Genomic DNA, 24,050 nt, shown 5'->3' with positions numbered 1-24,050 from the left:
AGGTGCAATTTGTCCTTCCTGTACAGATCACTTCTATGCCAGAAGAGATTACAATGATCCAAAAATGTGAACCCTTCTCCCCTGCACCAGCTCCTCAACCACACATTCATCTGCTCTATCCTCCTATTCCTACCCTCACTTGCTCATTGCACCGGGAGTAATCCAGATATTATTAGCTCCGACGACCTCCTTTTTAAATTCCTGCCTACATCTGACATCTGTCCTCAAAATTTCATCATTTTCCCTTCCTATTGTTGTTAGTTCCATTTACAATGATCTCCTGCCTTTCCCTCTCCCACTTTGAGAATATTCTGCACTGTCTCCAAGATATTCTTGATTCTAGCATCAGGGACATGACAAACCATTCTGATTTCTCACTGCAGGCTGCAAAAAAATCTGTCTATGCCTCTGACTAGAGAGTCCCCTGTCATAATGGATCACTTGGAACCTGATGTACTCTTTGTTACATAAGAGCCAGTCTCGATACCAGAAACTTGACTATTCATACTACATTCCCCTTTGAGTCCATCACCTCCTACATTTTCCAAAGCAGCATACTAGTTTGATATGGGGATAGCCACAGGAGACTCCTGCACTACCTGCCTACCCCTCCTACCTTTTGTGGAGTTAACCCATCGACCTGACTGTATCTGTGGCTTTTCTCCCTTCCTATAACTGCCATTCATCACACCCCTAGCCCCTGTAAATTCCTTATCGCCTCTAACTGCCCAACTGATTCATGTGATCTGATAGGATTCCCAACCAAAGACACTTCCTGCAGACACAACCATCAGTAACAAGGAAACTCTCCCTAAACTCCACATCCGACAGGAAGAGCACATCATTCTACTAAAGGCCATCTTTGCTCCTTCACAATCTACAGACCCAGAAAATAGTACCATCTTATTGCTCTAAAGAAAACACTGCTTCAGGCAAACAACACTTATGCCTTATATTTTTGAAATTAATCAAGAGACAGTTCTCAATGAAGCATATAATCAAGAAGGAACTCACTCTACTCATTATTATAGATTTAAAGCAAGGCTACACTTAAAAACTATCTGTTCCTGTGCTGTGAGCTCTCCCATACAGGTTCTTCCAAGGTCAGCTGTAAATTTCACTGTTTGTTAATTTTTTCTAGATATACTCCAATGTCCAGGGATAATTGAATTCAAACAGCAAAGGCATTAACTGTGTAGATTCGCTGCTGTGGCAGTCAACAGTATCGGTTTCTTTCTCTGACCATGTGGTCAGTGCCTTTGTCTGTCTTTCTCCTTTTTAAAGTGCTTTGTTTTGATCTTCTGCCCCCCAAAGTTCCAAAACAATGTAACAGTATATAAAACAGTAATTTCTGCTCTTGGAATTCGAGGAAATCACCTCCAACACCTAAAGTACCTCAAAAAAGGAGCAGCTCTTATAGCCACATTTTTTTCCCAACGTCCATCTTGGATTACCCAGAATGCAAACTGGGAGAATATACTGATATGGGGTGCCAAATCAGGAATGTTCTAAACGTGTACTGAAATGGCCTGTTCTATCAATTGTAAATTCATACAAAAGATAAAGATAATATAATTAAATAAAACATGGATCAAAAAACATAGCTCCACTTTCCAAACCATTGACTGTAATGCTGGACTGAAATAAATATCATTCACAAGCATTCAGATCACATTAAATTGTTGTTTTAGTGTAGCATAAGTGATCATTTTGGTAAAAAGATTACAAAATGGTATCAAAACACCATGAATGCTGAAGATTTGAATTAAAAACAGAAATTGTTGGAAAAGCTCAGCAGGTCCAGCTGTATCAGTGAGAGAGAGAGTTAACATTTTGAGTCTTAAAATGCCAACTAAGGACTCAAAGAATCAGGAAAAGATATATTCTTCAGACTTTTCATACAAAGAATCATTGCTAGACCTTTCTCTTTACTGGCATTGGTGGGAGGCTGTGCATCATTAAATTCCAAACTTCTTCTCACCTGTGGTCTGACTTCCCCCAACCAGAATGTCCCGTTGAATTTTACCATCATCTTCATCCAGTGCAAACCAACGATTCACTGGGAATTCGACAACAGTTTTATTTCCAATGTCATCTATAATCACCTAGAAGATATATGTCAGAAGACTGATGATCAGGTTAAAGTTCAGAAACATTTTGTATGTTGTCAGGTTGTTGAATTTCCAAACCTTGCCTTCACATTGTATAGGAGTACGACAGGACCCCACCAGTTCTTTGGAAATGCATCCCACATTCATCCCAAATCTCAGGGTTCAGACATGACTGAAGCATGTGTTTTCAAGGGATGAGTGAGGAATATTGTTATGGTGCCTTGCAGCAACTCAAAAAACTTGCCAAGCCAGTAGAAAGTCTTCAACTGGATTCAAAATCTCTCAAGTTTTGAATTTTTAAGTTATTTGGGGTGGCACAGTGGCTCAGTGATTAGCACTGCTGCCTCACATCACCAGGGACCCGGGTTTAATCCCTGCCTCGGGGCGATTGTCTGTGTGGACTTTGCACATTCTCCCTGTGTCTGCGCAGGTTTCCTCCCTCAATCCAAAGATGTGTGGGGCAGGTGAATTGGCCATGCTAAATTGGCCATTGTGTTAGATACATTAGTCAGGGATAAATATAGGGGGATGGGTCTGGGTGGGTTACTCTTCGGAGGGTCAGTGTGGACTTGTTGGGCCAAAGGGCCTGTTTTCATACTGTAGGGAATCTAATCTGACGCTAATCAATCGCTCCTCAAATAATTGTTGGAGAATTCAAACTATTTCAAATTTTCACTGGCTTAACTACTAATGGGTTCAACAAAAGCTATTTACATTCATATTGTATCTTTAATATATTAAACATTCCCAACATGACAGGCATTATCCAACAAATATTTGATGCAGAGCCACATATTAGCTTAGTTAAAGTGATAGGATTTAAAGAGGGCCTTAAAGGAGCAAAGCCACACAGAGAGGTGGAAAGGTTTAGGGAGGGAATTCCAATCTGCAGGCTGAAGAATTAATAGAAATTTGGTACATGTTACCTAGGCATTCACTATCTCTAGCCACCTCTTACAAAATTTGAGGATGAAGATCATCAGGTTCTGGGCACTTGTTAACTTTCAGTCACATTAATTTCTCCATTATTACATTTTTGACTAATACTAATTGCTTACAGTTCCCCACTCTCACTCAGCTCTTGGATCTCAATTATTAAAAGGTGACTGACCCAAAGGAGTCACTTAGCTTCACTACAATTTCTCTATTTCATTGATAAATTCTCCTGTCTCTGCCTGTACCGGAGTCATGTTTATCTTCGGTAATCTTTATAGAGGTGGAAACTGGGCAGGCTTACTGATGGGTGTCATGGATCAAGCACTCGAAAGCAAACACAAAGGGAAGATGTGAGAGTAACATTGCATGATTGACAGGGGCAGGAAGTGGGAGTGGTGATAGGTGGGACTAGCAGGATCTCCTGTGGATTACATTATTCAGTGGATTATGCTTTGTGTGACATTCACATGAAAAGGAGGGGAGGCACAGGCAGTGGTTATTTGCAAGCCAACTGAAAATGGAACATCCAAAGGAAAGGGAAAAAGATTTATCGAACTGCAAGGCATTATAGACTTACCATTTTTAGTGCAATCAACCCAACCTGCCAAACTTCTAAAGTCCATCAAACCTCACTCTTATTTCTCTGGCATCTCACTACATTGTCCCCATCAATGATGTCTCAGACAACTTAGTTGATGAACCAACAAATCTTCAACCTGGAGGAAGATATTCCCTTCTAGCTTGCAGATTTCTGAAGTTTTAATTTGGATGTTAGTTTCCAGATATCCACAAAACCTGGATTAGTAACGAAGGAATAAGGAATGACAAAAATAGTGCTAATGGTAAAAAAGAACAGCAAAGTGAAAACCTGGTGCTAACCAATGAATTAAGTTGACCTTCAGAAAGCAATGAGAAAGTGAGGACTGCAGATGCTGGAGATCAGAGTCAAAAAATGTGGCGCTGGAAAAGCACAGCTGGTCAGACAGCTTCTGAGGAGCAGGTTGAAGGGCTTATGCCCGAAACATTGAATCTCTAATCTTCTGATGTTGCCTGACTCTCTGTGTTTTGCCGGTGCCACACTTTTCGACTCTTCAGAAAACACATGCTGGTGAAGGGTGAGGGACCTGTTTGCTACTATAACTGAATACTTGAAAAGTGCATGCATCACTTGGCATGCTCAGTCTCATTTTAGGAGTAACGGAGGCTCATTTTCATTTCAAGGAACTGAGGATCCTAACTTTGAGGTTGGACGGTCTAAATACATGTCCCAGCTGATGCAAGTAATCAAATAAAAAAGCACCCTCAATGAACCCCCATCTACAGACGGGGTCTCATAGTGAGTGATGAGGATGGCCAACAAGTTTAATTGGCAAGAAAAGCTGCCCAGTTCTTTCAGATAGCCAGTACAGAAATAAGTGGGTTTAATCTGTACAGTCCAATTCTATAATGCCATTGTTCTGGCTCAGTAGGTGACCTGTACTACTTAGGAGAAATGAGAATGCCTGAGAATGTTTGATGGCAGATCTAAGAAAAGATAGATACCTTGTCCAGGAACCAGCCAGCTGAGGATCCTTTGCTATTATGACCAATCGTAATTTTTTTCAGGCGTCCCAGATTGGGTGATTCAATTGTGAACTTGTCTTCACTTCCTCTTTCAAAATTGTCTTTGTCATTGTCCAGTCGTCTTTCCCCTAAAGGAAACTAAACTTAGGATAAAAGATTTACTGAAAGCATGTCCTGAAATACATAAAATGGAAGAGAGAGGACAAAAAGGAAATAGCCCCCTTAGAAAATGACGCTGGAGAGACAGATTTGGGAACAAAAGAACAGCATCATATCATAGAATCTCTACAGTGTGGTAACAGGCCGTTCGGCCCACTGCTTCTCCAAAGACCATCCCACCCAGATCCACCCCCCTACCCTATAACTCATCGCCCATCCACCTTCTGTGCACATCCCTAGACAATGGGAAATTTAGTACAGCCAATCCACCTAACCTGCACATCTTTAGATTGTGGAAGGATACTGCCACACCCAGAGAAAACCCTTGCAGACACAGGGGGCGCATACAACCTCCACACAGCCAGTCATCCAAGGCTGGAATCGAACCCAAGTCCCTGGTGCTGTGAGGCAGCAGTGCTAACCACCAAGCCACTGTACTGTCCACAGTCTTATGGTAGAAGATACTTTGAACATGCATTTATATTAAAGAATATGGACAGGATTTGGAGGGGGAGCAGCCCAAAGTCATGGTCCACATTGGCACCAACGACATAGGTAGGAAGAGGGCTGAGGATGTTAGGCAGGCGTTCAGGGAGCTAGGTTGGAAGCTCAGAGTTAGAATAAACAGAGTTGATGTCTCTGGTTTGTTACCAGTGCCACGTGATAGAGAGTCGAGGAATAGGGAGAGAGAACAGTTAAATGCGTGGCTACAGGGATGGTGCAGGAGGAAGGGATTCCGGTATCTGGATAACTGGGGTTCTTTCTGGGGAAGGTGGGACCTCTATAAACAGGATGGTCTACACCTGAACCTGAGGGGCACCAGTATCCTTGAGGGGAGGTTTGCTAGTGCTTTTGGGGGGGGTGTTTAAACTAACTCTGCAGGGGCATGGGAATCTAGACTGTAGCTATAGGGTGCAGGACCTGGAGTGTAGGGAGGTTAGGAACATGGCATCAATCTCAAAGAAGGGTGCCTGTAAACAGGAAAGTGGCTTGAAGTGTGTATACTTCAATGCAAGAAGTATATGAAATAAGGTAGGTGAACTTGCAGCCTGTTACCTGGGATTTCGATGTTGTGGCTATTACGGAGACATGGGTAGAACAGGGACAGGATTGGCTGTTGCAGGTTCCAGGGTTTAAATGTTTTAGTAGGGTCAGAGGTGGGGGTAAAAGAGGGGAGGTGTGGCATTGCTTGTCAAAGATAGTATTACTGCGGTGGAAAGGACGATGGATGAAGACTCGACATCTGAGATAGTTTGGGCTGAGGTTAGGAATAGGAAAGGTGAGGTCACCCTGTTAGGAGTTTTCTACAGGCCTCCTAATAGTCCTAGAGATGTAGAAGAAAGGATTGCGAGGATGATTCAGGAGAGGAGTGAAAATAATAGGGTGGTTGTTATGGGGGACTTTAACTTTCCAGATATTGACTGGGAAAGCTATAGCTCTAGTTTGTTAGATGGGTCGGTGTTTGTCCAATGTGTGCAGGAGGGTTTCCTGACACAATATGTAGATAGGCCAACAAGAGGTGAGGCCATACTGGATTTGGTCTGGGTAACGAACCAGGCCAGGTGTTAGAATTGGAGGTAGGTGAGCACTTTGGGGTCAGTGACCACAATTCGGTGACTTTTACTCTAGTGCTGGAGAGGGATAATTGTGCACTGCAGGGCAAGAGTTATAGCTGGGGGCAGGGAAATTATGATGCGGTGAGGTACAACTTAGGATGCGTGGCTTGGAAAAGTAGGCTTCAAGGGAAGGGCGCAATTGATATGTGGAGCTTGTTCAAGGAGCAACTATTGAGTGTCCTTGATAAGTATGTACCTGTCAGGCAGGGAGGAAAGGGTCGTGTGAGGGAGCCATGGTTTAATAAGGAATTGGAATCCCTTGTTAAAGGGAAGAGGGCCAGGAAGGATCTGAAGAGAGAGCTAAGAGCAGCAAGGAGAGGACATGAAAAGTCCTTATTTGGTAGGATTAGGGAAAACCTAAAGGCTTTCTATAGGTATGCCAGGAATAAAAGAATGACTAGGGTAGGATAAGGTCCAGTCAAGGATAGTAGTGGGAAGTTGCGTGTGGAGGCTGAAGAGTTTGGGGAGACACTGAATGAATACTTTTCGTCAGTATTCACTCAGGAACAGGACATTGTTGCCGATGTGAATACTGAGTCACAATTAATTAGAATGGACGGCTTTGAGGTATGTAGGGAAGAGGTGTTGGAAATTCTGGAAAGGGTGAAAATAGATAAGTCCCCTGGGCTGATGGCATTTATCCTAGGATTCTCTGGGAAGCAAGGGAGGAGATTGCAAAGCCATTGGCCTTGATATTTATGTCCTCGTTGTCTACAGGAATAGTGCCAGAAGACTGCAGGATAGCAAATGTGGTTCCCTTTTCAAGAAGGGGAGTAGGGATAACCCTAGTAACTATAGGCCGGTGAGTCTCACTTCTGTTGTGGGCAAAGTCTTAGAGAGAATTGTAAGGGATAGGATTTATGAACATCTGGATAGGAATAATGTGATCAAGGATAGTCAGCATGGTTTTGTGAAGGGCAGGTCTTGCCTCACAAACCTTATTGAATTTTTTGAGAAGGTGACTAAGGAGGTGGACAAGGCTAAAGTGGTAGATGTGATGTATATGGATTTTAGTAAGGCGTTTGATAAGGTTCCTCATGGTAGGCTACTGCAAATAATACGGAGGTATGGCATTGAGGGTGAGTTGGAGGTTTGGATTAGGAATTGGCTGGCTAGAAGAAGACAGAGGGTAGTAGTTGATGGTAAAGGTTCATCTTGGAGTGCAGTTACGAGCGGTGTTCCGCAAGGATCTGTTTTGGGACCATTGCTGTTTGTCATTTTTATAAATGACCTGGAGGAGGGGCTAGAAGGTTGGGTGAGCAAGTTTGCGTATGATACGAAAGTCGGTGGAGTTGTTGACAATGAGGAAGGATGTGTCAGGTTACAGCGGGATATAGATAAGCTGCAGAGCTGGCAAATGGAGTTCAATGTAGGTAAGTGTGAGGTGATTCACTTTGGTAAGAGTAACAAAAAGATGGGGTACTGTGCTCATGGTCGGATACTTGGTAGTGTGGATGAGCAGAGGGATCTTGGTGTCCATGTACACAGATCTCTGAAAGTTGCCATCCAGGTAAATAGTGCGGTGAAAAAGGCATATGGCGTACTGGCTTTTATTGGTAGAAGAATTGAGTTCCGGAGTCCTGAGGTCATGTTGCAGTTGTATAACACTCTGGTGCGGCCACATCTGGAGTATTGTGTGCAGTTTTGGTCGCCATACTATAGGAAGGATGTGGAGGCACTCGAACGGGTACAGAGGAGGTTTACCAGGATGTTGCCTGGTATGGTAGGAAGATCGTATGAGGAAAGGCTGAGGCACTTGGGGCTGTTTTCATTGAAGTAAAGGAGGTTTAGGGGTGACTTGATAGAGGTGTACAAGATGATTAGGGGTTTAGATAGAGTTGACCATGAGAACCTTTTTCCACGTATGGAGTCAGCTATTACGAGGGGGCATAGCTTTAAATTAAGGGGTGGTAGGTATAGGATAGATGTTAGGGGTAGATTCTTTACTCAGCGAGTCGTGAGTTCATGGAATGCCCTGCCAGTAGCAGTGGTGGACTCTCCCTCTTTATGGGCATTTAAACGGGCATTGGATAGGCATATGGAGGATAGTGGGCTAGTGTAGGTTAGGTGGGCTTGGATCGGCGCAACATTGAGGGCCAAAGGGCCTGTACTGCACTGTATTTTTCTATGTTCTATATTCTATATTTAAGTACCATCACCATCAGTAAAGAAGTTGTATTTTACAACCTAATGAGGCTAAAGGCAGGTAAATCCCTTGGACCCAGTGGCTTGCATCCTGGGGTCCTAAAAATGGAGCTACACAGATAGTAAATGCATCTGGGGAATGTTGCTGAACAAAGAGTGCACGTTCACAGTGAAAGTGGAGGCCCAGGTAGACAGGATAGTGAAGAAAGCATTTGATATGCTTGCCTTTATTGGACAGAGCATTGAGTATGGTAGTTGCGGTCATGTTGCGGCTGCACACGACATTGGTTAGGCCACTTTTGGAATATTGCATTCAATTCTGGGTCTCCCTGGTATAGGAAAGATGTGGTGAAACTTGAAAGGGTTCAGAAAATATTCATAAGGATGTTGTCAGTGTTGGAAGGTTTGAGCTATAAGGAGAGGCTGAATAGGCTTAGGCTATATTCTGTGCCTGCAAGATGACCTTATAGAGATTTATAAAATCATGAGGGGCATGGATAGGATAAATAGACAAGGGATTTTCCACAGGATAGAAGAGTACAAAACTAGAGGGCATGGTTTAAAGTGAGACGGGAAAGATTTAAAAGGGACCTAAGGGGCATTGTTTTTATTCGGAGGGTGGTCCATATATGGAATGAGTTGCTAGAGGAAATGGTGGAGTCTGGTACAATTACAACACTTAAAAAGCATCTAATGGGTAGATGAATAGGAAGAGTTTAGAGGGATATGGGCCAAATGCTGCCGAATGGGACTAGATTAATTTAGCTGGCCAGCATGGATGAGTTGGACCAAAGGATCTGTTTCCATATGTACACATCTACAACTCTATTTGGAAAATCACAATCTAATCAAGGTGAGTCAGCATGGCTTTAGGAAAAGGAAATTGTGTCTGACTAACTTATTAAAGCTTTTCAAGTAAGTCTCAACCAGAGTAAATAGAAGGGAACCAGTAGTTTATTGTACTTGGAATTCCAGAAGGTGTTCAACAAAGTGCCTCACAAAATGTAAAGTCATATGATGTTGGACGTCATAAAGTGCTTGATAGAGAATTGGCTCATGGGCAGGAAATAACAAGTAGGGATAAGGGGTTCTTTTTCATTTTGGTGGCCCATGACAAGTGGGATTCCATGTGAAACAGTGCTGGGACCATAACTGTTTACAATATATGTTAACGACTTGGCAAAAAGAAGTGAATGCACTGGAACAAAATTTGCAGATAACACAAAAATTTGTGGAAAGGTAGATTTGAGAGGGATACAAACAGTTTACGAGATATTGATAGGTTACGTAATTGGGCAAAATGTTGGTAAATGGAGTATAATGTGGGAAAATGCAAAGTTGTTCATTTTGGAAGGGGAACACTATTACTTAAATGGACAGAAACTGCAGAAAGCTGCAACACATTGGGACTTGGCCGCACTTGTGCATGAAACACAGAAAGCTAGCACACAGGGGCAGCAGGTAGTCAGGAAGGTTAATGGAACGTTGGCCCTTTATTCAAGGGGTTGGAGTATAAGGATAGGGAAATCTTACTGCAACTGTACATGGTGCTGGTGAGACCACACCTGAAGTAATGTGAGCAGTTTTGGTCTCCTTATTTAAGGAATAATATTATTTCAATGAAGGCAGTTTAGAGAAGGATCAGTAGGATGAACCCACCCCCCACTCCCCCACAACTCCCAACACACCCCTCCCCCAGTGGGATTGTCTTATGAATGTTGAGCTCTACTCACTTGAGTTTAGGAGAATAAAAGGCGATCTCTTTGAAACACGTAGAAATCTTAGGTGGCTTGACAGGGTAAATATTGAGAGGGCATAACCTTAGGATAAAGGGTTGCCAATTTAAGACTCAGATGACGAGCCATTTCTTCTCTCAGAGGTTTGTGTGCCTTTGGGATTCCTTGCCACAGATAGCTGTGAGGGTATACGTCATTGTATATGTTTAAGGCTGAGATAGATGGATTCTTGATCAACTGGGGAATCAAGAGTTATGGGGAAAGGGCAAGCAAGTGGTCACAAGGAATCTCGGCTCAGCCATTATCCTATTGAATGATGGAGCAGGCTTGAGAACTTAAGCATGTTGCTTAAATTGGTAGCAAAATTTGTGAGAACTCAGAAATCTCCTCACAGCCTGTGTATGATTTTTCATATTGTCTCCTGAGCATGGCTACATACTGAGTTTATTAATACATCAATTCCCCTGTAAAGATTCACAAAACAAATAAAGCAGAGAAGTGGCCTTTTCTCAGATCACTACCAATCCTGCTTTCAAAAAGACATCTATTTAAACAGCACTCTGTGAACCATTTCAGTATGCAGGGTGTCAGTATTAGCACAGCACTTTCAACAATGGTTTGATACAACTAAATGGATTGCCAGGCCATTTTACAGGGCAATTACCAATCAACCACATTGTTGTGAATCTGAAGTCACATGTAGGTCAGACAGGATGGCAAATTTCTTCTCCTGAAGTGTACCAATGAACCAGATGATTTTCTAACAATCCCGTACTTTTAAAATCCTTACTAATATGAACGATTTATTGCAAATTTATAAATTAGTTTAATTAAATGCATCCAGCTGCTATAGTGGAATTTGACCCCAAGTTTCTGCAGCATTACCTTGGTCTAATGTTTGCTTCATCAGCAAATAAAATTCATCCTCTCTAATGCCAACATCAGGTCAAACATCTATGTTTGAGCTGGGCAGATGTAGAGGGTACAGGTATTCCAGTCCCTTTTCACCTGTTACTGAAAAACGTCATGGTAGAAAAGGCAAAACCAATTACCTGTGTCTCCATGTTCACCAAAAATATTGATGAAGACATCAGCATCAGTGCCACTGCCTTTGACATCACCTGTAAACACACTCACGATGTACTTGTTTACTAGGGAACAAAATGGAGAGGATTTTAACAGTCACCCATGTTCAACAAGCACCTCGGAAGTCAATGCAACATGAACATTATTAGTAATTAAATAACTAGCTAATTAATTCTGCATGTTACAAAAATTAGTTGTACATCTGATGGCAGATGTTGCATGCATTCACCATTTGACGTACAGTAAAACAATATCTTTATTAGTGTCTTTTAAAGGCATTCTAAATGTATACAGAGTGTTATTGGTAAATCCTAATGTATGCCATGTATCTGAATTAATTCATAAAATAATCTGCTTATACTGTAATAAACATGATTGAAAATGCTGACCTGTATTAGTCACTGGGATACCCAAGTTGTAAGAATGCATATTTTCTTATCTTTTTATTTCTCCCTCCCTTATCTTCTTTATTTTCCCATCTCTATTCCTTTACTATGAAATTTATATATGTCTTCCCTTAAATTCAATCATTCTCGAGGAACTCCAGCAGATGATAGTTTTCAACGTGTTATTTCAAGTGTGAGATCAAAACCTCAATGTTCTGAACAAGGGTCACTGGATTCAAAATGTTAACTCTGTTTTCTTGCCACAGATGTTGCCAGACCTGTTCAGTTTCTCCAGCAATTTCTGTTTTTGTGTCAGCTTCAGTGTTCTCTTAAATCTATTCAAGTTGATAAGACTTACCTGAACAATGAATACTAAAAAATGATTTGTCACAATTCAGGGTGAATTCTCAAAGCCTACTGACCCATTGTTGTAATTGCTAAGCTCATGGCAATTCCATTTAGAGACATAGAGTCATAGAGATATACAGTACGGAAACAGATGCTTCGGTCCAATTTGTCCATGCTAACCAGATATCCGGTACAAATCTAGTCCCATTTGCCAGCATTTGGCTCATTTCCCACTAAACCCTTTCTATTCATATACCCATCCAGATGCCTTTTAAATGTTGTAATTGTACCAGCCTTCACCACTTCCTCTGGCAGCACATTCCATACACGCACTGCCCTCTGCGTGAAAAAAGCTACCCCTTAGGTCCCTTTTATATCTTTCCCTCTTACCTGAGCCCTTTAGTTTTTGACACCCCTACCCTAGGAAAAAGACCTTGTCTATTTACCCTATCCATGCCCCTCATGATTTTATAAACTCTATAAAGGTCACCCCTCAGCCTTCGACGCTCCAGGAAAAATAGCCCCAGCCTATTTAGCCTCTCCCTATAGCACAAACTGTCCAAGCTTGGGAACACCCTTGTAAATCTTTTCTGAACCCTTTCAAGTTTCACAACATTTAAGGTTATAATTATATCATTGGAGGCAGTTCACTAGGATGATAAAAACTGAAAGAACTGTGGATGCTGTGAATCAGAAACAAAAACAGAAATTGCTGGAGAAGCTCAGCAGTCCTGGCAGCATCTGTGGAAAGAAATCAGAGTCAACGTTTCAGGACGAGTGACCCTTCCTCATCAGAGTTACTCCTGTTCACTAGGATGATCGCTTTTAAGGAGGGGTTGCCTAATGAGCAAAGGCAAAATGAATTGGGCCTCTACTCACTGGAGCTGAGAAGAATGAGAGGCAATCTCATTGATACATATAAGATTCTTAAGGGGCATGACGGGGTAAGTGCTGAGAGGATGTTTCCCCTCATGGGAGAGTCTAGGCCCACAGTGCATAGTCTCAGAATAAAGGGGCATCACTTTAAGACTGAGATGAGGAGGAATTTTTTCTCTCAGAGGATTGAAAGTCATTGCCACAGATAACTATAGGGTCAGAGTCCTTATGTATGTTTAAGGCTGAGATGGATTTTTGATCAGCCATGATCCACTGGATGGTGGAGAAGGCTCAAGGGGCTGAAAAGCTACTCCCCTTCCTAATTCTTATAGTCACTCCCACCATAATAATTCAACAACTCTAAAAACATTAGCATGGATATAGAAACAGGGGCTCTTATGACAAAGTGGCAGAGTGCCAACCTCTAAGCCAGATGCCTGGGTTCAAGTCCCACCTGCATGGGAGGTGCACAATAAAATCTCTGAGTATATTGTGTAGATCCATTTCTGGAATATATCTGAAGACAAGTGACTATTACAATGACAATTAAACTCAGCAAAAGCTGTGATGGCCAGAGAAAGCAGCTTTATTTTAAATGCATGGGACACTAGTGTTGCTGGCTGGCATTTATCCCCCATCCCTAATTCTGTGGAGAAGGTGGTGGTGAGCCGCCTTCATGAACCACTGTAGCTCATGTGCTGAGATAGACCCACAATGTCATTAGGGAGGGAATTCCAGGATTTTGACCCAGTGACACTGAAGGAACAGCGATATATTTCCAAGTCAGGATGGTGAATGACTTGGAAACAAATTAGCATATGGAGTGTGCCCATAAACTGCTGCCTTTGTTGTGGGTTTGGAAGGTGCTGTCTAAAGATCTTTGGCGAATTTCTGCAGCACATCTTGTGGACTATATTTATTGTTGCTACTGAACATCGGTGATGGAGGTTTGTAGACGTGGTATCAATCAAGTGGACTGCTCTGTCCTGGATGGTGTCAAGCGTTTTGAGTGTTATTGGAACTGCACTCATCTGGACAAGTGGGGAGTATTCCATCACACTCCTGAACTGTGCCTTGTAGATGGTGCACAGGCTTTGGGGAGTCAGGTGAGTTTCTCACTGCTGGCTTCCTACTAGCCTTCACCTTGTTCCCGCACTTTGTTTCTACCTGGTCATTCATTCATTTGCTCTATATGAGACTTCACACACAAATTGACTGCAACTGTTCATCAACAAAATAACAGTGAGTTCATTCCAAAAATAATCTGCCAGTTGCACAATATTTTAGAACACCCTAATACAATGATATAGAAGTACAAGTTTTGATCTTTTGAAGAAATGCAGCTAATTTCAGAGAACTGTTCTTGTATTGGTGTAAGAAATATTGTATACATCTGTGCAAAAATCAAGTTTCTTAGACTGGTTTTCTGACATTTTTTAAGGCCAAACGTCATAGCATCAATTCTTGAATGAGTAATTTTTTTGAGAGGTTGATTTGTCAGCTTGTTTTGGGTCCAAGTGAAATTCAAGAAAAGATTGTTGTAATGGAGCAAAATGAAATCAACAACAGTAAAGGATTCAAGTTGATCTTTATTCATAATCTGATCACTTTAGTAGTTTTAATAGGTATAAACAAAACTTAACCTTTAAAATACTAATTTTTTATTAGCATTTATATGATGTGAAAGCCCATTTTCACATCTCCAGGTTTACTTTAGTTCTGAATTATTTGGGATTTCTCCCTGAAAAACTAGGGTTGACTTTTGCATATGATATATGAAAATTAAATATCTACAATCATGGGGTCAGTCTTTACACAAGATCAACCTTTTACATACGTATATACAGCATTTCTAAAGCAAGGAAATTAGTTTGTCAACTTTCATATGGAATAGATGCAGGAAATTGTTATGTGTTTGTTATAAATGGGGAGCGGACATCCTGTAAGTTATGGGCTGGACATAAAACTACATACACAATATTATTGTATATTTTATCCTGCTGGTAATGTGCACTCATTTATCTTTTGCTCATTAGCCTAACAGACAGTTAGAAGGCAAATACAAAACAGTGAATGATAGTTGATTGCTGAACTGGTGTCATTGTAAAAGCCATTAACAAGGTCAAAAATACTGTAGGTAAGGTAATGTTGCCTAATTGCATTTTGGAGATTGATCAACCCTTGGAGAATCTTTCCTTGGGAGACTTTAAGTGAGAAGTACAATCAGCGCTATACCAGAGTGTCAGCAGAGGGGACATGCTGAACAGATTTACATGTTGCCCCTTTCTTGAGATCTAGTGTAGTAGCAAAAAAGGGACGTGGCTTACATTTGGGTACATCCATTGGGTTCAAACTTCCTAGTAGGTCCCGCACGTAGAGTCCATCTCCTTCCTCTTTACTAAGCCATTGGTTACAAGGGAAATAAAAACGGAGGTGGGGACGGTTCATATCGGTGATCACAACCCGATCCAAGAACCAACTGGCACTCATTCCTGTGTTGTCGTGTTCGATCCTAATACGTGGTAAAGGGGGAAAGCACAGCATACAGGTTGTTGAGTAAGAAAAACTAGAGGAAATGATCGCTAATTACAGACTACATAGATACATTTAGGTTGGTACCAATTTTTTTCTACAAACTTTCTCTGCCAATTCACTTTCCCAATTCTGCACCTCTCTCTTATGGTCTTATCATTGGTTTCTTGCTGGGCTCCAATCCCATAAACGTTCCTTACCTCCTGAAATTTTTCCTGATTGTATCTTCAGCTGACCTCCACATTTGTGCTCATCCAATTAGAATTCCTGATTAGCTTTCAGGCTAGGAACCATACACAAATCCTTACTACCTGTACTGAGATACTCAGGCGAAAGACCAAATCCCATGGACTAGGATCTCGTACAGGGAGTAATTCGACAAAGAAACTGAGAAAGGAGCAGGTCTAGGCCATTTGTCCCTTCAAACCTGTTCCACCATTCAACCTGAAGATAGCTGATCATCTATCGCTAAGCCATTTTTCCTATTATCCACATATCTCCTTGTTTTCATTAGTAACCAGAAATCTAACAATTCAAGTCCCACTCCAGTGTCTTCATGTAAGAATATAGAAAATAGAGGTAGATATAGGCTATTGGTCACCTTCTTTGGGGAGGCAATAGCCTAGTTGTACTATCCCTCGACTATTAATCCAGAAACTCAGCTAAAGTTCTGAGGGCCCAGGTTTGAATCCTGCCATGGCAGATGGTGGAATTTGAATTCAATTAAAAAAGAATCTGGAATTAAGATTCTACTGATGACCATGAAACCATTGTCAATTGTTAGGAAAAACTCATCTGGTTCACTAGGGAACATCCTCCAGGGAAGGAAATCTGCCATCCTCAACTGGTCTGGCCTACATGTGACTCCAGATCAACAGCAATGTGGTTTACTCTCAACTGCCCTCTCAAATGCCCTCTGAAGTAGTTCAAGGGAAGTTTGGGATGGATAATAAATGCTGGCTAGTTATTGATGTCGGCATCTTACATGTGAATAAAAGAAAATACCTGCTTAATTAATGATATCATGGCTGGTCTGATTGTGGCCTTAAGTCCACTTTTGTACTTGTCCCCTTAACACTTGACTCCTTTATAAATCAAAGAAGTCTTAACTCAGCCTTAAATATATTCAATTAACAAGCCTCCAGTGCTCACCAACAGTGGGTGAGGAGAATTCCAAACATCAACAACACTAACGCGTAAGAAGAAATTCCTTTTCATCTTCACCTTAACAGCGGCATGGTGACTCAGTGATTAGCACTGCTACCTCACAGCGCCAGGGACCCATGTTCAACCCCAGCCTCAGGAAATGTCTGTGAAGAGTTTGCACGTTCTCCCTGTGACAGTGTGGTTTGCTCCTATGGTCCAAAGTTGTGCAGGTTAGGTGGATTGGCCATGCTAAATTGTCCCGGGGTGTGCAGGCTAAGTGGGTTAGCCCTGGAAAATAGGCATGGGTATGGACTGAATTGCCTGCTTCCACACTGAAGGGATTCTATGAGAGACCCATTATTGTGAAACTGTGTACACTAGTTTTAGATTTCCCAAACAGTGGAACCATCCTGTTAGCATCTATCTTGTCAAATCTCCTCAGAATCACATATTTCAATAAGATCATCTCTCTCGGATTCATAGAATCAAAAAGTACAGAAGAGATCCTTCAGCCCATCAAGTCTGTACTGCCAAAAACATTCTTTTGTTTACACTAGTCCCAGTTTCCAGCACTAAGCCTCACAGCCGTGAACATTATGATACTTCAAGGACTTATCTGAATAAATTTTCGAGGTTGTGAGGTTTAAACCCCATGCCTCTCTGCCATCAATTACCCTCCCAAATTGTGCTTTCCAGTCCCCCCCAACCTTTTCTTCTCTTAAATGCCTTCTAAACCTCCTGCTTTCACTTTAAAATATATCCCTTTGTTATTGATCCTTCGACTACAGGGAACAGCTGCTTTCTATTCATGCTGTCCATCTTTCTCATAATCTCAAATGCTTCCATCAGGCTCCCCCTCAACCTTCTCTGCTCCAATGAGCTTATCCAGCCTCTCTTCATTGCTGAAATGCTCCATCCCAGGCAACATCTTCGTCAATCTCCTTTGTACCCTCTCCAGTGCAATCACAGCCTTCCTGTAGTTTGGTGACCAGAACTGCACACAATATTCCAGCTGTGGCCTAACCACAGTTTCAGCATAATTTCATTGGTCTTGTAATCCATGCCTCGCCTGGTGAAAGCAAGTGTAAATTCTTCTGAAATCTAATGGCTACAGGCCCAAACTGCTCAAACTTTCTTTGTAAAACAACCCCATCACCCTGGAATGTAGTACTGCAGGAATGCCGTGAACTAAAAGGGGCTATTTTTTGCCTTTCAAATCAATGTAAATGATATCTCAGCACTTTTTCAAGAGGAGCACGGAAATCTTAGCTTCTTGTTGTCATTTATCCCTCAGCCAACACCAGCTGAAACAGATTATCTAATTATTTGATTTTGTTTGTCAGAGTTTGCAGGATGCAAATTGGCTGCCACATTATTGCAGGGATTATGCTTCAAGGTGCTTCATTGTATGGAAAATGGCTTCCCTTCCATTTTAATTCACTCTTTCATTGGCACTTTTCTCTACAGAACAATTTAATACAATGATTATTCCTCTCACTTGGTGTCCACATAAAAGGCACTTGCCAGGAAATTGCAAACAGGAATGGGAACAATTTATGCACTTTTCCTTTCCTAATCAAGGGCCATAATGTCCATATTTAACATGGGACTTGCTATCCTGACTAGTGACAAATAACCAAGCACAGACCAGGGATTTAACATTAGACATTTTGTAATGTTATAACAGACCCTCTTGGTGAAGGCGGTGCCCAGAGCAGGGACTCCTGGTGGAGATAGGCCTGGAGCATGGTCTCTTGATAGTGGCTAGAGCAAGGACTCCTGGGTGGTAGGCCCAGAGCCTGGACTCACTGGTTGCAATGCCTGGAGCAAGAACACTTGGCAACTGTAGGTCGGAGCCTTGACTCTTAGTAGTGTTGGCAAGATAGCTCCAGCAGTAAGGCCAGGGTCTCCTGGGGAATTTATGTAATTCCTAGAGCGGGACTCCTTGAGGATCGGAACACCTTGCAGAAGCCCTCAAGTCATGCTCGAGACCCCAATTTGACAAAAGACGAACTCTTATTTAAGTAATTGATTTTTATCCTTATTTTACCTCAAAACCATGCCAGATTGTGGTGATAAAACACTTTTGATTGTATCTCCAAGTTATATGTGACAATAAATAAATCATTCATTCATTCAGACAGTGCCTTCAGTTTCTTAACTGATAAAGAAACTTAAAAGATTATACTTCTGAAATAGTATGCCAGACAGACTAGAATTGTGCTAGGTTAGTTGTTGTGGTTACTACTAACCACACCCCTCCTGAATTTATCGAGGCAAATTAGCCCTGGTTCCCGTTTGTATTGGTGACCATGTGTGTGAGCATATTGCCGAGATTAAATTACCTGTAAATAGCCTTACGATCGAGTAGTCTATTAATGCTCACTAATAAGTCCTACACAACAATAATGGTCTCACAGGGAAAAGATTACAGATTGACTGGTGCTAGCACATTCAGCAGCAGGTCAATATCTTCTGGAGAACAAATGTTTTGCAAGAAGGAAAAATGAATAGAAAATAATAAGGGGAGATATAAGAATACCTTATTTTCTTTATTGGCCCCACATTGTTGGTCTTGATCCGGAAAACATCGGTTTTGTTTTTCTCAAAGGCAGTTCTACTTCTGCAATGCACACATTATGTAAAATGTTTCAACAGAAATTTATGTAACTAAAGTCTAATTTGATATCAGTTTGTTGGAACCAGCAGGCAAACTTGAGAAGACATGCATTTTTAAAAAATCAAATGTGGATGCAATTCTTGGCTGTATTCTATGTTACCTCCAAAAATACTGCATTCACTAAAACAAAGCTTATAAAGGTATTTGTCAAAATAACTAAAGTAATTCTTTTAGATGTTAAATACAATGTAAAAAAATAATATTTATCCTTTCAATCTTGGGTTGGACCATTCAAGAGCTTGCAGACCTTTTCAAACTTAGGATCTCAAAATTAATTAAAATTAAAGTTGATAACCAATGATACTGCAAAAATGGCTGCTGCTAATATGAGTTGATGAAACTGAATGTGTTTGCATGATATTCCTTAGGTTTATACTTTTTTGAAAATTAAGAGGTGGAGTAATGTTACATGAAGGCATTAAGCATTCATGTGCCAATGTCATCAACAATAATTTCTGAGCTATGTACCTTTTCTGAGAATTATCTTCTAGCATCCCAATTAACAACCTTCATTCGGTTTCATATTACATGGTAGGTTTCTGCACCATGCTCATTTTTTAAAAGGTTAATTTCCTCTTTGCTATTTCTGAGCAAATAAATACTTTTAAAAGGGCTGGTGGAAAGCTTTAAAGGATAATCCACCTGGACTGCCAAAACTCTGTAACATTCCAAATTGAACACCATCATACTAGAGAAATGCATATTCCAGGTAAAAACAGTAGCTAATGGACTAAAAGAAAGCTGGGAAGTTAGTGAGGGAAATGATGTTGCAATGTGGAAAGACACTGAATGGAGTGTTCCATTTAACAATGCTGGACGTCATGATCACAAGACCTGAAGTGAGATCTTAAATTATTTTAAAAGCTATACTTCCTTGTTTATTTCAAAATGGACTTTGCTGGGCCAAATATGACTGTTTTCAGTCATATGACGTTTGGAAGTATGTTGCAATTCTAGAAGACATCCTATCAGTATAAAGGACAAAGCTAAAACCACCATCCACCAGGAATCTCATACACCCTTCACTGTGTGGATACTGAAGTCAAACTACGATAGAGATTGCATCAGCCCATTAAGGATTGAGAACAAAAGAGAGTTATTGAAAATGATTATGCCCAAAGTGGTACTAATGGTCTAACACAACAAGCAATGGATTTGGACCAGAGCCATAGAGGGCTAACCTTGTTATGCTTGAAGAGTTGCTAATAATTCTATTTATTCCTACAGTGAATATTGAATCCCTAGCCAGAGATATGTAAAGCAAATGGTAAACTAAAACTGGTTAATGATCACATTATCAAAACTCCTCTGATCTTTGAAAAAACCTTAATAATAATTTCTGAACCTTGGCCCCAGTAAGGTTAAAAATATCCAGTGTACTGTTGCCATCTTACTTAGTAAAAATCTAACTAATTGCTTTGCAGCACGAAGTTAAACATTGATACAGAGACAGACACAGGAAATTTACTTGTACAAACAGAAACCAATTTATGCAGCATGAGAAGTGGGTGCTGATTGGGCCATTGTCGGCAATGAAATGTTACAGGAATAGATAGCTATTAACTTCAACTCTCAGACCAGGTAGGAAGACAGGGATACACCGAAAACGTCAACTTCTCCATTTCCTGATGCTGGCTGGCTAGCTTGTTCTTCCAGCCTCCTGCTTGTCTACCTTGGATTCCAGCATCTGCAGTTTTTTTTGTCTCTAACAAACTTTCTCCTTTTAGGAACATTTAAGAATCTGAGTGTTAATTCCACAACCAGAGTCCAAGCTTGGCTAAGCCTGCCTACAGGCTAAATCTTCTTCAAAATCCAGTTCTGTAAAGTGAACAAAGTCTGCATTCCAACAGTATCTTGCTGGGCCTTGATCCCTTAAAAGGACTTCTGCAACTTCATTCAATTTCACCCACCTGAATAAAAACTCCTACGCAAAAGAACCTTCACTGGATACTGACTTTCTGGATCTGGACAAAAATCGTGTAAATTAATGTCCTTTTTTTGGCTATTCTTAATTGTAAACGCTAAATTGGAGGGGGATGATGGGAAGAGACATTGGGGGTCATTGACAGTAACTGGGGGGGCGATGGATTGGCAATGAAATCTGAAGAACTGCATATGGACCTACACAATATTTGTAAGAAGACAGAACAAATGGTGGTGAAATTTATTACAGATAAGTACAGTGTCTTATACACTGAAAGAAAAACGCTACTGAATGATAATGGCCCTACTGAAGACGCAAAAGAAAACTGGAAGTTACTGTTGATTCGATACTTTCTGTGTTTACTGTTCTAGATGGACATGCTGAAATTATAAAGCTGATGCAGACACAAAGGGCTGAACGGCCTCATCTGTGATTCTGATGGCAGCACAAGAAAAATAAATGGACAAGGTTGTTTGGTAGTTTGACAAGACTTGATTAAGAGGAAAAGTTAGCAAATTTAACAGTTTTAATCAGGGAAGCTTATACAAGTATACAAAAACATTATGTGGAAATAGAAAGGGTTTAATCCTGAATACAATTTGGAGTTAAATGATCCCTCCAGGAATGTGTGTTACTGCATTAAGGATAATTGGTAGCAAACATCATTAGTTGAAAATTGTCAACATGGTGAGGAAAAAATATTAAGAAAATGTATAAGTACTGAAAGTTTTTAAGCTCTCAAAGAGATTAGCTGATTCAGTGACCATGGTATCCCTTAAGGCAGTGCTTCCCAAACCTTTTCCTACTGTGACCCTGTTATTAGACTTGAAAATGGCCTCAACTCCTCAGAAAGACTGGCTACCTAACAGTAAGTAGGGATAAATGGGTCTTTTATTGAACTGACAGAATATTTGAGTGGTATGCCACAGGGTCAGTACTGGGGCATTTTCAATCCATGCTAATGTGTTACCCCCTGCACCATTTTCCACAGTTACCTTTGATGTGGAACCTTATCAAATGTCTTCTGGAAACCTAAGTACAATTCATGCAGTGATTCCCCTGTATCCACAGCACAAGACTATACTCTGCATTCTCTCCTAAAACCCTGATGTACTTATGTAAGGTATGATTTGTGTGGTTAGCACGCAAACAATACTTTTCACTGTATCGCAATACGTGTCCAATACATCCAATAAGTTCCTTTGTGCAAAATTTTATTGGCGCTGCCTGATTAACTTGTACTTGAAGCCCTGTTATGCTGTCTTTAATAATAGCTTCTAACATTTTCCCTATGACAGACACCAAATGATAGGTTTGTGAAACACTTTGTGTAATGATAGTACTAGCAGCAAGGTCTCCTATGTAAGATAAAGCATAGGTTAGCTCCTTCTACATTGCTTCCAAAAAAGGCCTCAGCTGCAACCTCAAAGCTGTACTTGTTTGACATGTTATTTTCCTCAATATAGGTAATTTAAGTTAACTTAACAAGAAACATTTAAATACATATGAACTATGAACTTTCTTTAATAATTATCCAATTTTGTTTCTATGTCCTATTATTCATATAGCTTTTTTATATTCATCATGTGAATATATATTGTCATTGTAGCTTTACATAACAAAACCAAGTGGTCATCTTTTTCTTCTATAACTACAAGGATAATTATCACTGTGCCAATGTTTTATGAGATGACCAATCATCTATAATATTAGCCCTATTATCCAAGTGTGACTTTAAACTGAAAACAACATCAAAATTGCAAACCTGGTTCCAGCAAGATAATTTACTCATAACACTTACCTGTACAGATTATTTACATACTTATTATTTTTAGAATAGGGAGCAAGTTATTTATCAATTGAACACTTTTAAAAAAAGATACATGATATTCTATCCCATTTATTATGATATGTACTTCATTGATCCAGTAATCAGTGCTATAGAAAGCTCGAAGTGCACACATGATAAATGGGTCTAAAATTTCATGTATTCTTTTTCCTCCAAGTTGCTGAAGAAAATTAAAACATCAGCTGCCAGCAACAAGTGAAGAAAGTGAAGATTCATGATATTTCATCGTTTTTATCAGTTTTGGTAGATCTTAGCTAACCCAGCACATCTTCAGTCTCCAACTTCCTACATTCAAAGCTTAGCCAAATCTTGATAAATCCGTCTGAAATCTCATGCATTTTCTCAATCCCAAAATCTGGACATTCTGAGAGAAAAAAAGGGCAACAAAGAGTTAATGTTAGCTCCTCATCTGTTGATACATCATTTTCTATCCTCTTATCATGGCTTTTTGTGTTTTCAATGACAATGGGTGTAGGGGTTTGTAGAAAAAATTGCTTGGACAGCAAATTAGCATTGAAGCTTTTTTTTCATAACCTAGGCCATGAATTGTGTCTTAACAGTATCCAGATTTTCAGATAACCAGTTGTCTTTGAGCCAAATGGAAGCAAGCCTGATTAATAATGTGATACGCTACACCACAGATTATTACCCAGGCAGTGAAAACTAACATTTTGAGTCTTCAGTACTCAAATTTAATACAGTGGCACAGTAAATGTATTAAACATGAAGGCAAGATTAATTAAACTCTTTTGTTCAAGTTTTATAGTCACTGAATCCTCCCTGAAAAGAATATAGCAACATATGCATTTGGTCGTTGCCAAGAGGAAGATGATTTCTTCCGCTATATATCCAAAGATGTGTGGATTAGCCATGAGAAATGCAGGGTTGTGGGGATAGGGTGGGTCTGGGTGGGATGCTCTTTGGAGGATCAGTGTGGATGAGCCGAATGGCCTGCTT

The 24,050-nt window shown here is 40.6% G+C and overlaps 1 protein-coding gene across 1 annotated transcript in view; it reads right to left on the bottom strand.

Moving 5' to 3' along the window:
• loxhd1a (lipoxygenase homology PLAT domains 1a) overlaps positions 1-24,050 on the bottom strand; it is a 224,162-nt gene that overhangs the window by 107,761 nt on the left and 92,351 nt on the right. Inside the window, exons 9-13 of the mRNA XM_088000471.1 lie at positions 19,183-19,263; positions 15,290-15,474; positions 11,319-11,417; positions 4,590-4,738; positions 1,982-2,105 (exon numbers count right to left, since the gene is read on the bottom strand). Of these exons, the coding sequence (XP_087856597.1) occupies positions 1,982-2,105; positions 4,590-4,738; positions 11,319-11,417; positions 15,290-15,474; positions 19,183-19,263 (638 nt within the window). The remainder of the gene's footprint in view (positions 1-1,981; positions 2,106-4,589; positions 4,739-11,318; positions 11,418-15,289; positions 15,475-19,182; positions 19,264-24,050) is intronic.

The sequence above is a fragment of the Chiloscyllium plagiosum genome, unplaced genomic scaffold, assembly GCF_037043375.1.
Source record: "Chiloscyllium plagiosum isolate Xiang-an unplaced genomic scaffold, Cpla_swu_hap1 HiC_scaffold_1, whole genome shotgun sequence".
NCBI lineage: Eukaryota > Metazoa > Chordata > Chondrichthyes > Orectolobiformes > Hemiscylliidae > Chiloscyllium > Chiloscyllium plagiosum.
Note: the sequence above shows the minus strand (reverse complement) of the source record. Positions and strands in the feature narration are given on the sequence as shown.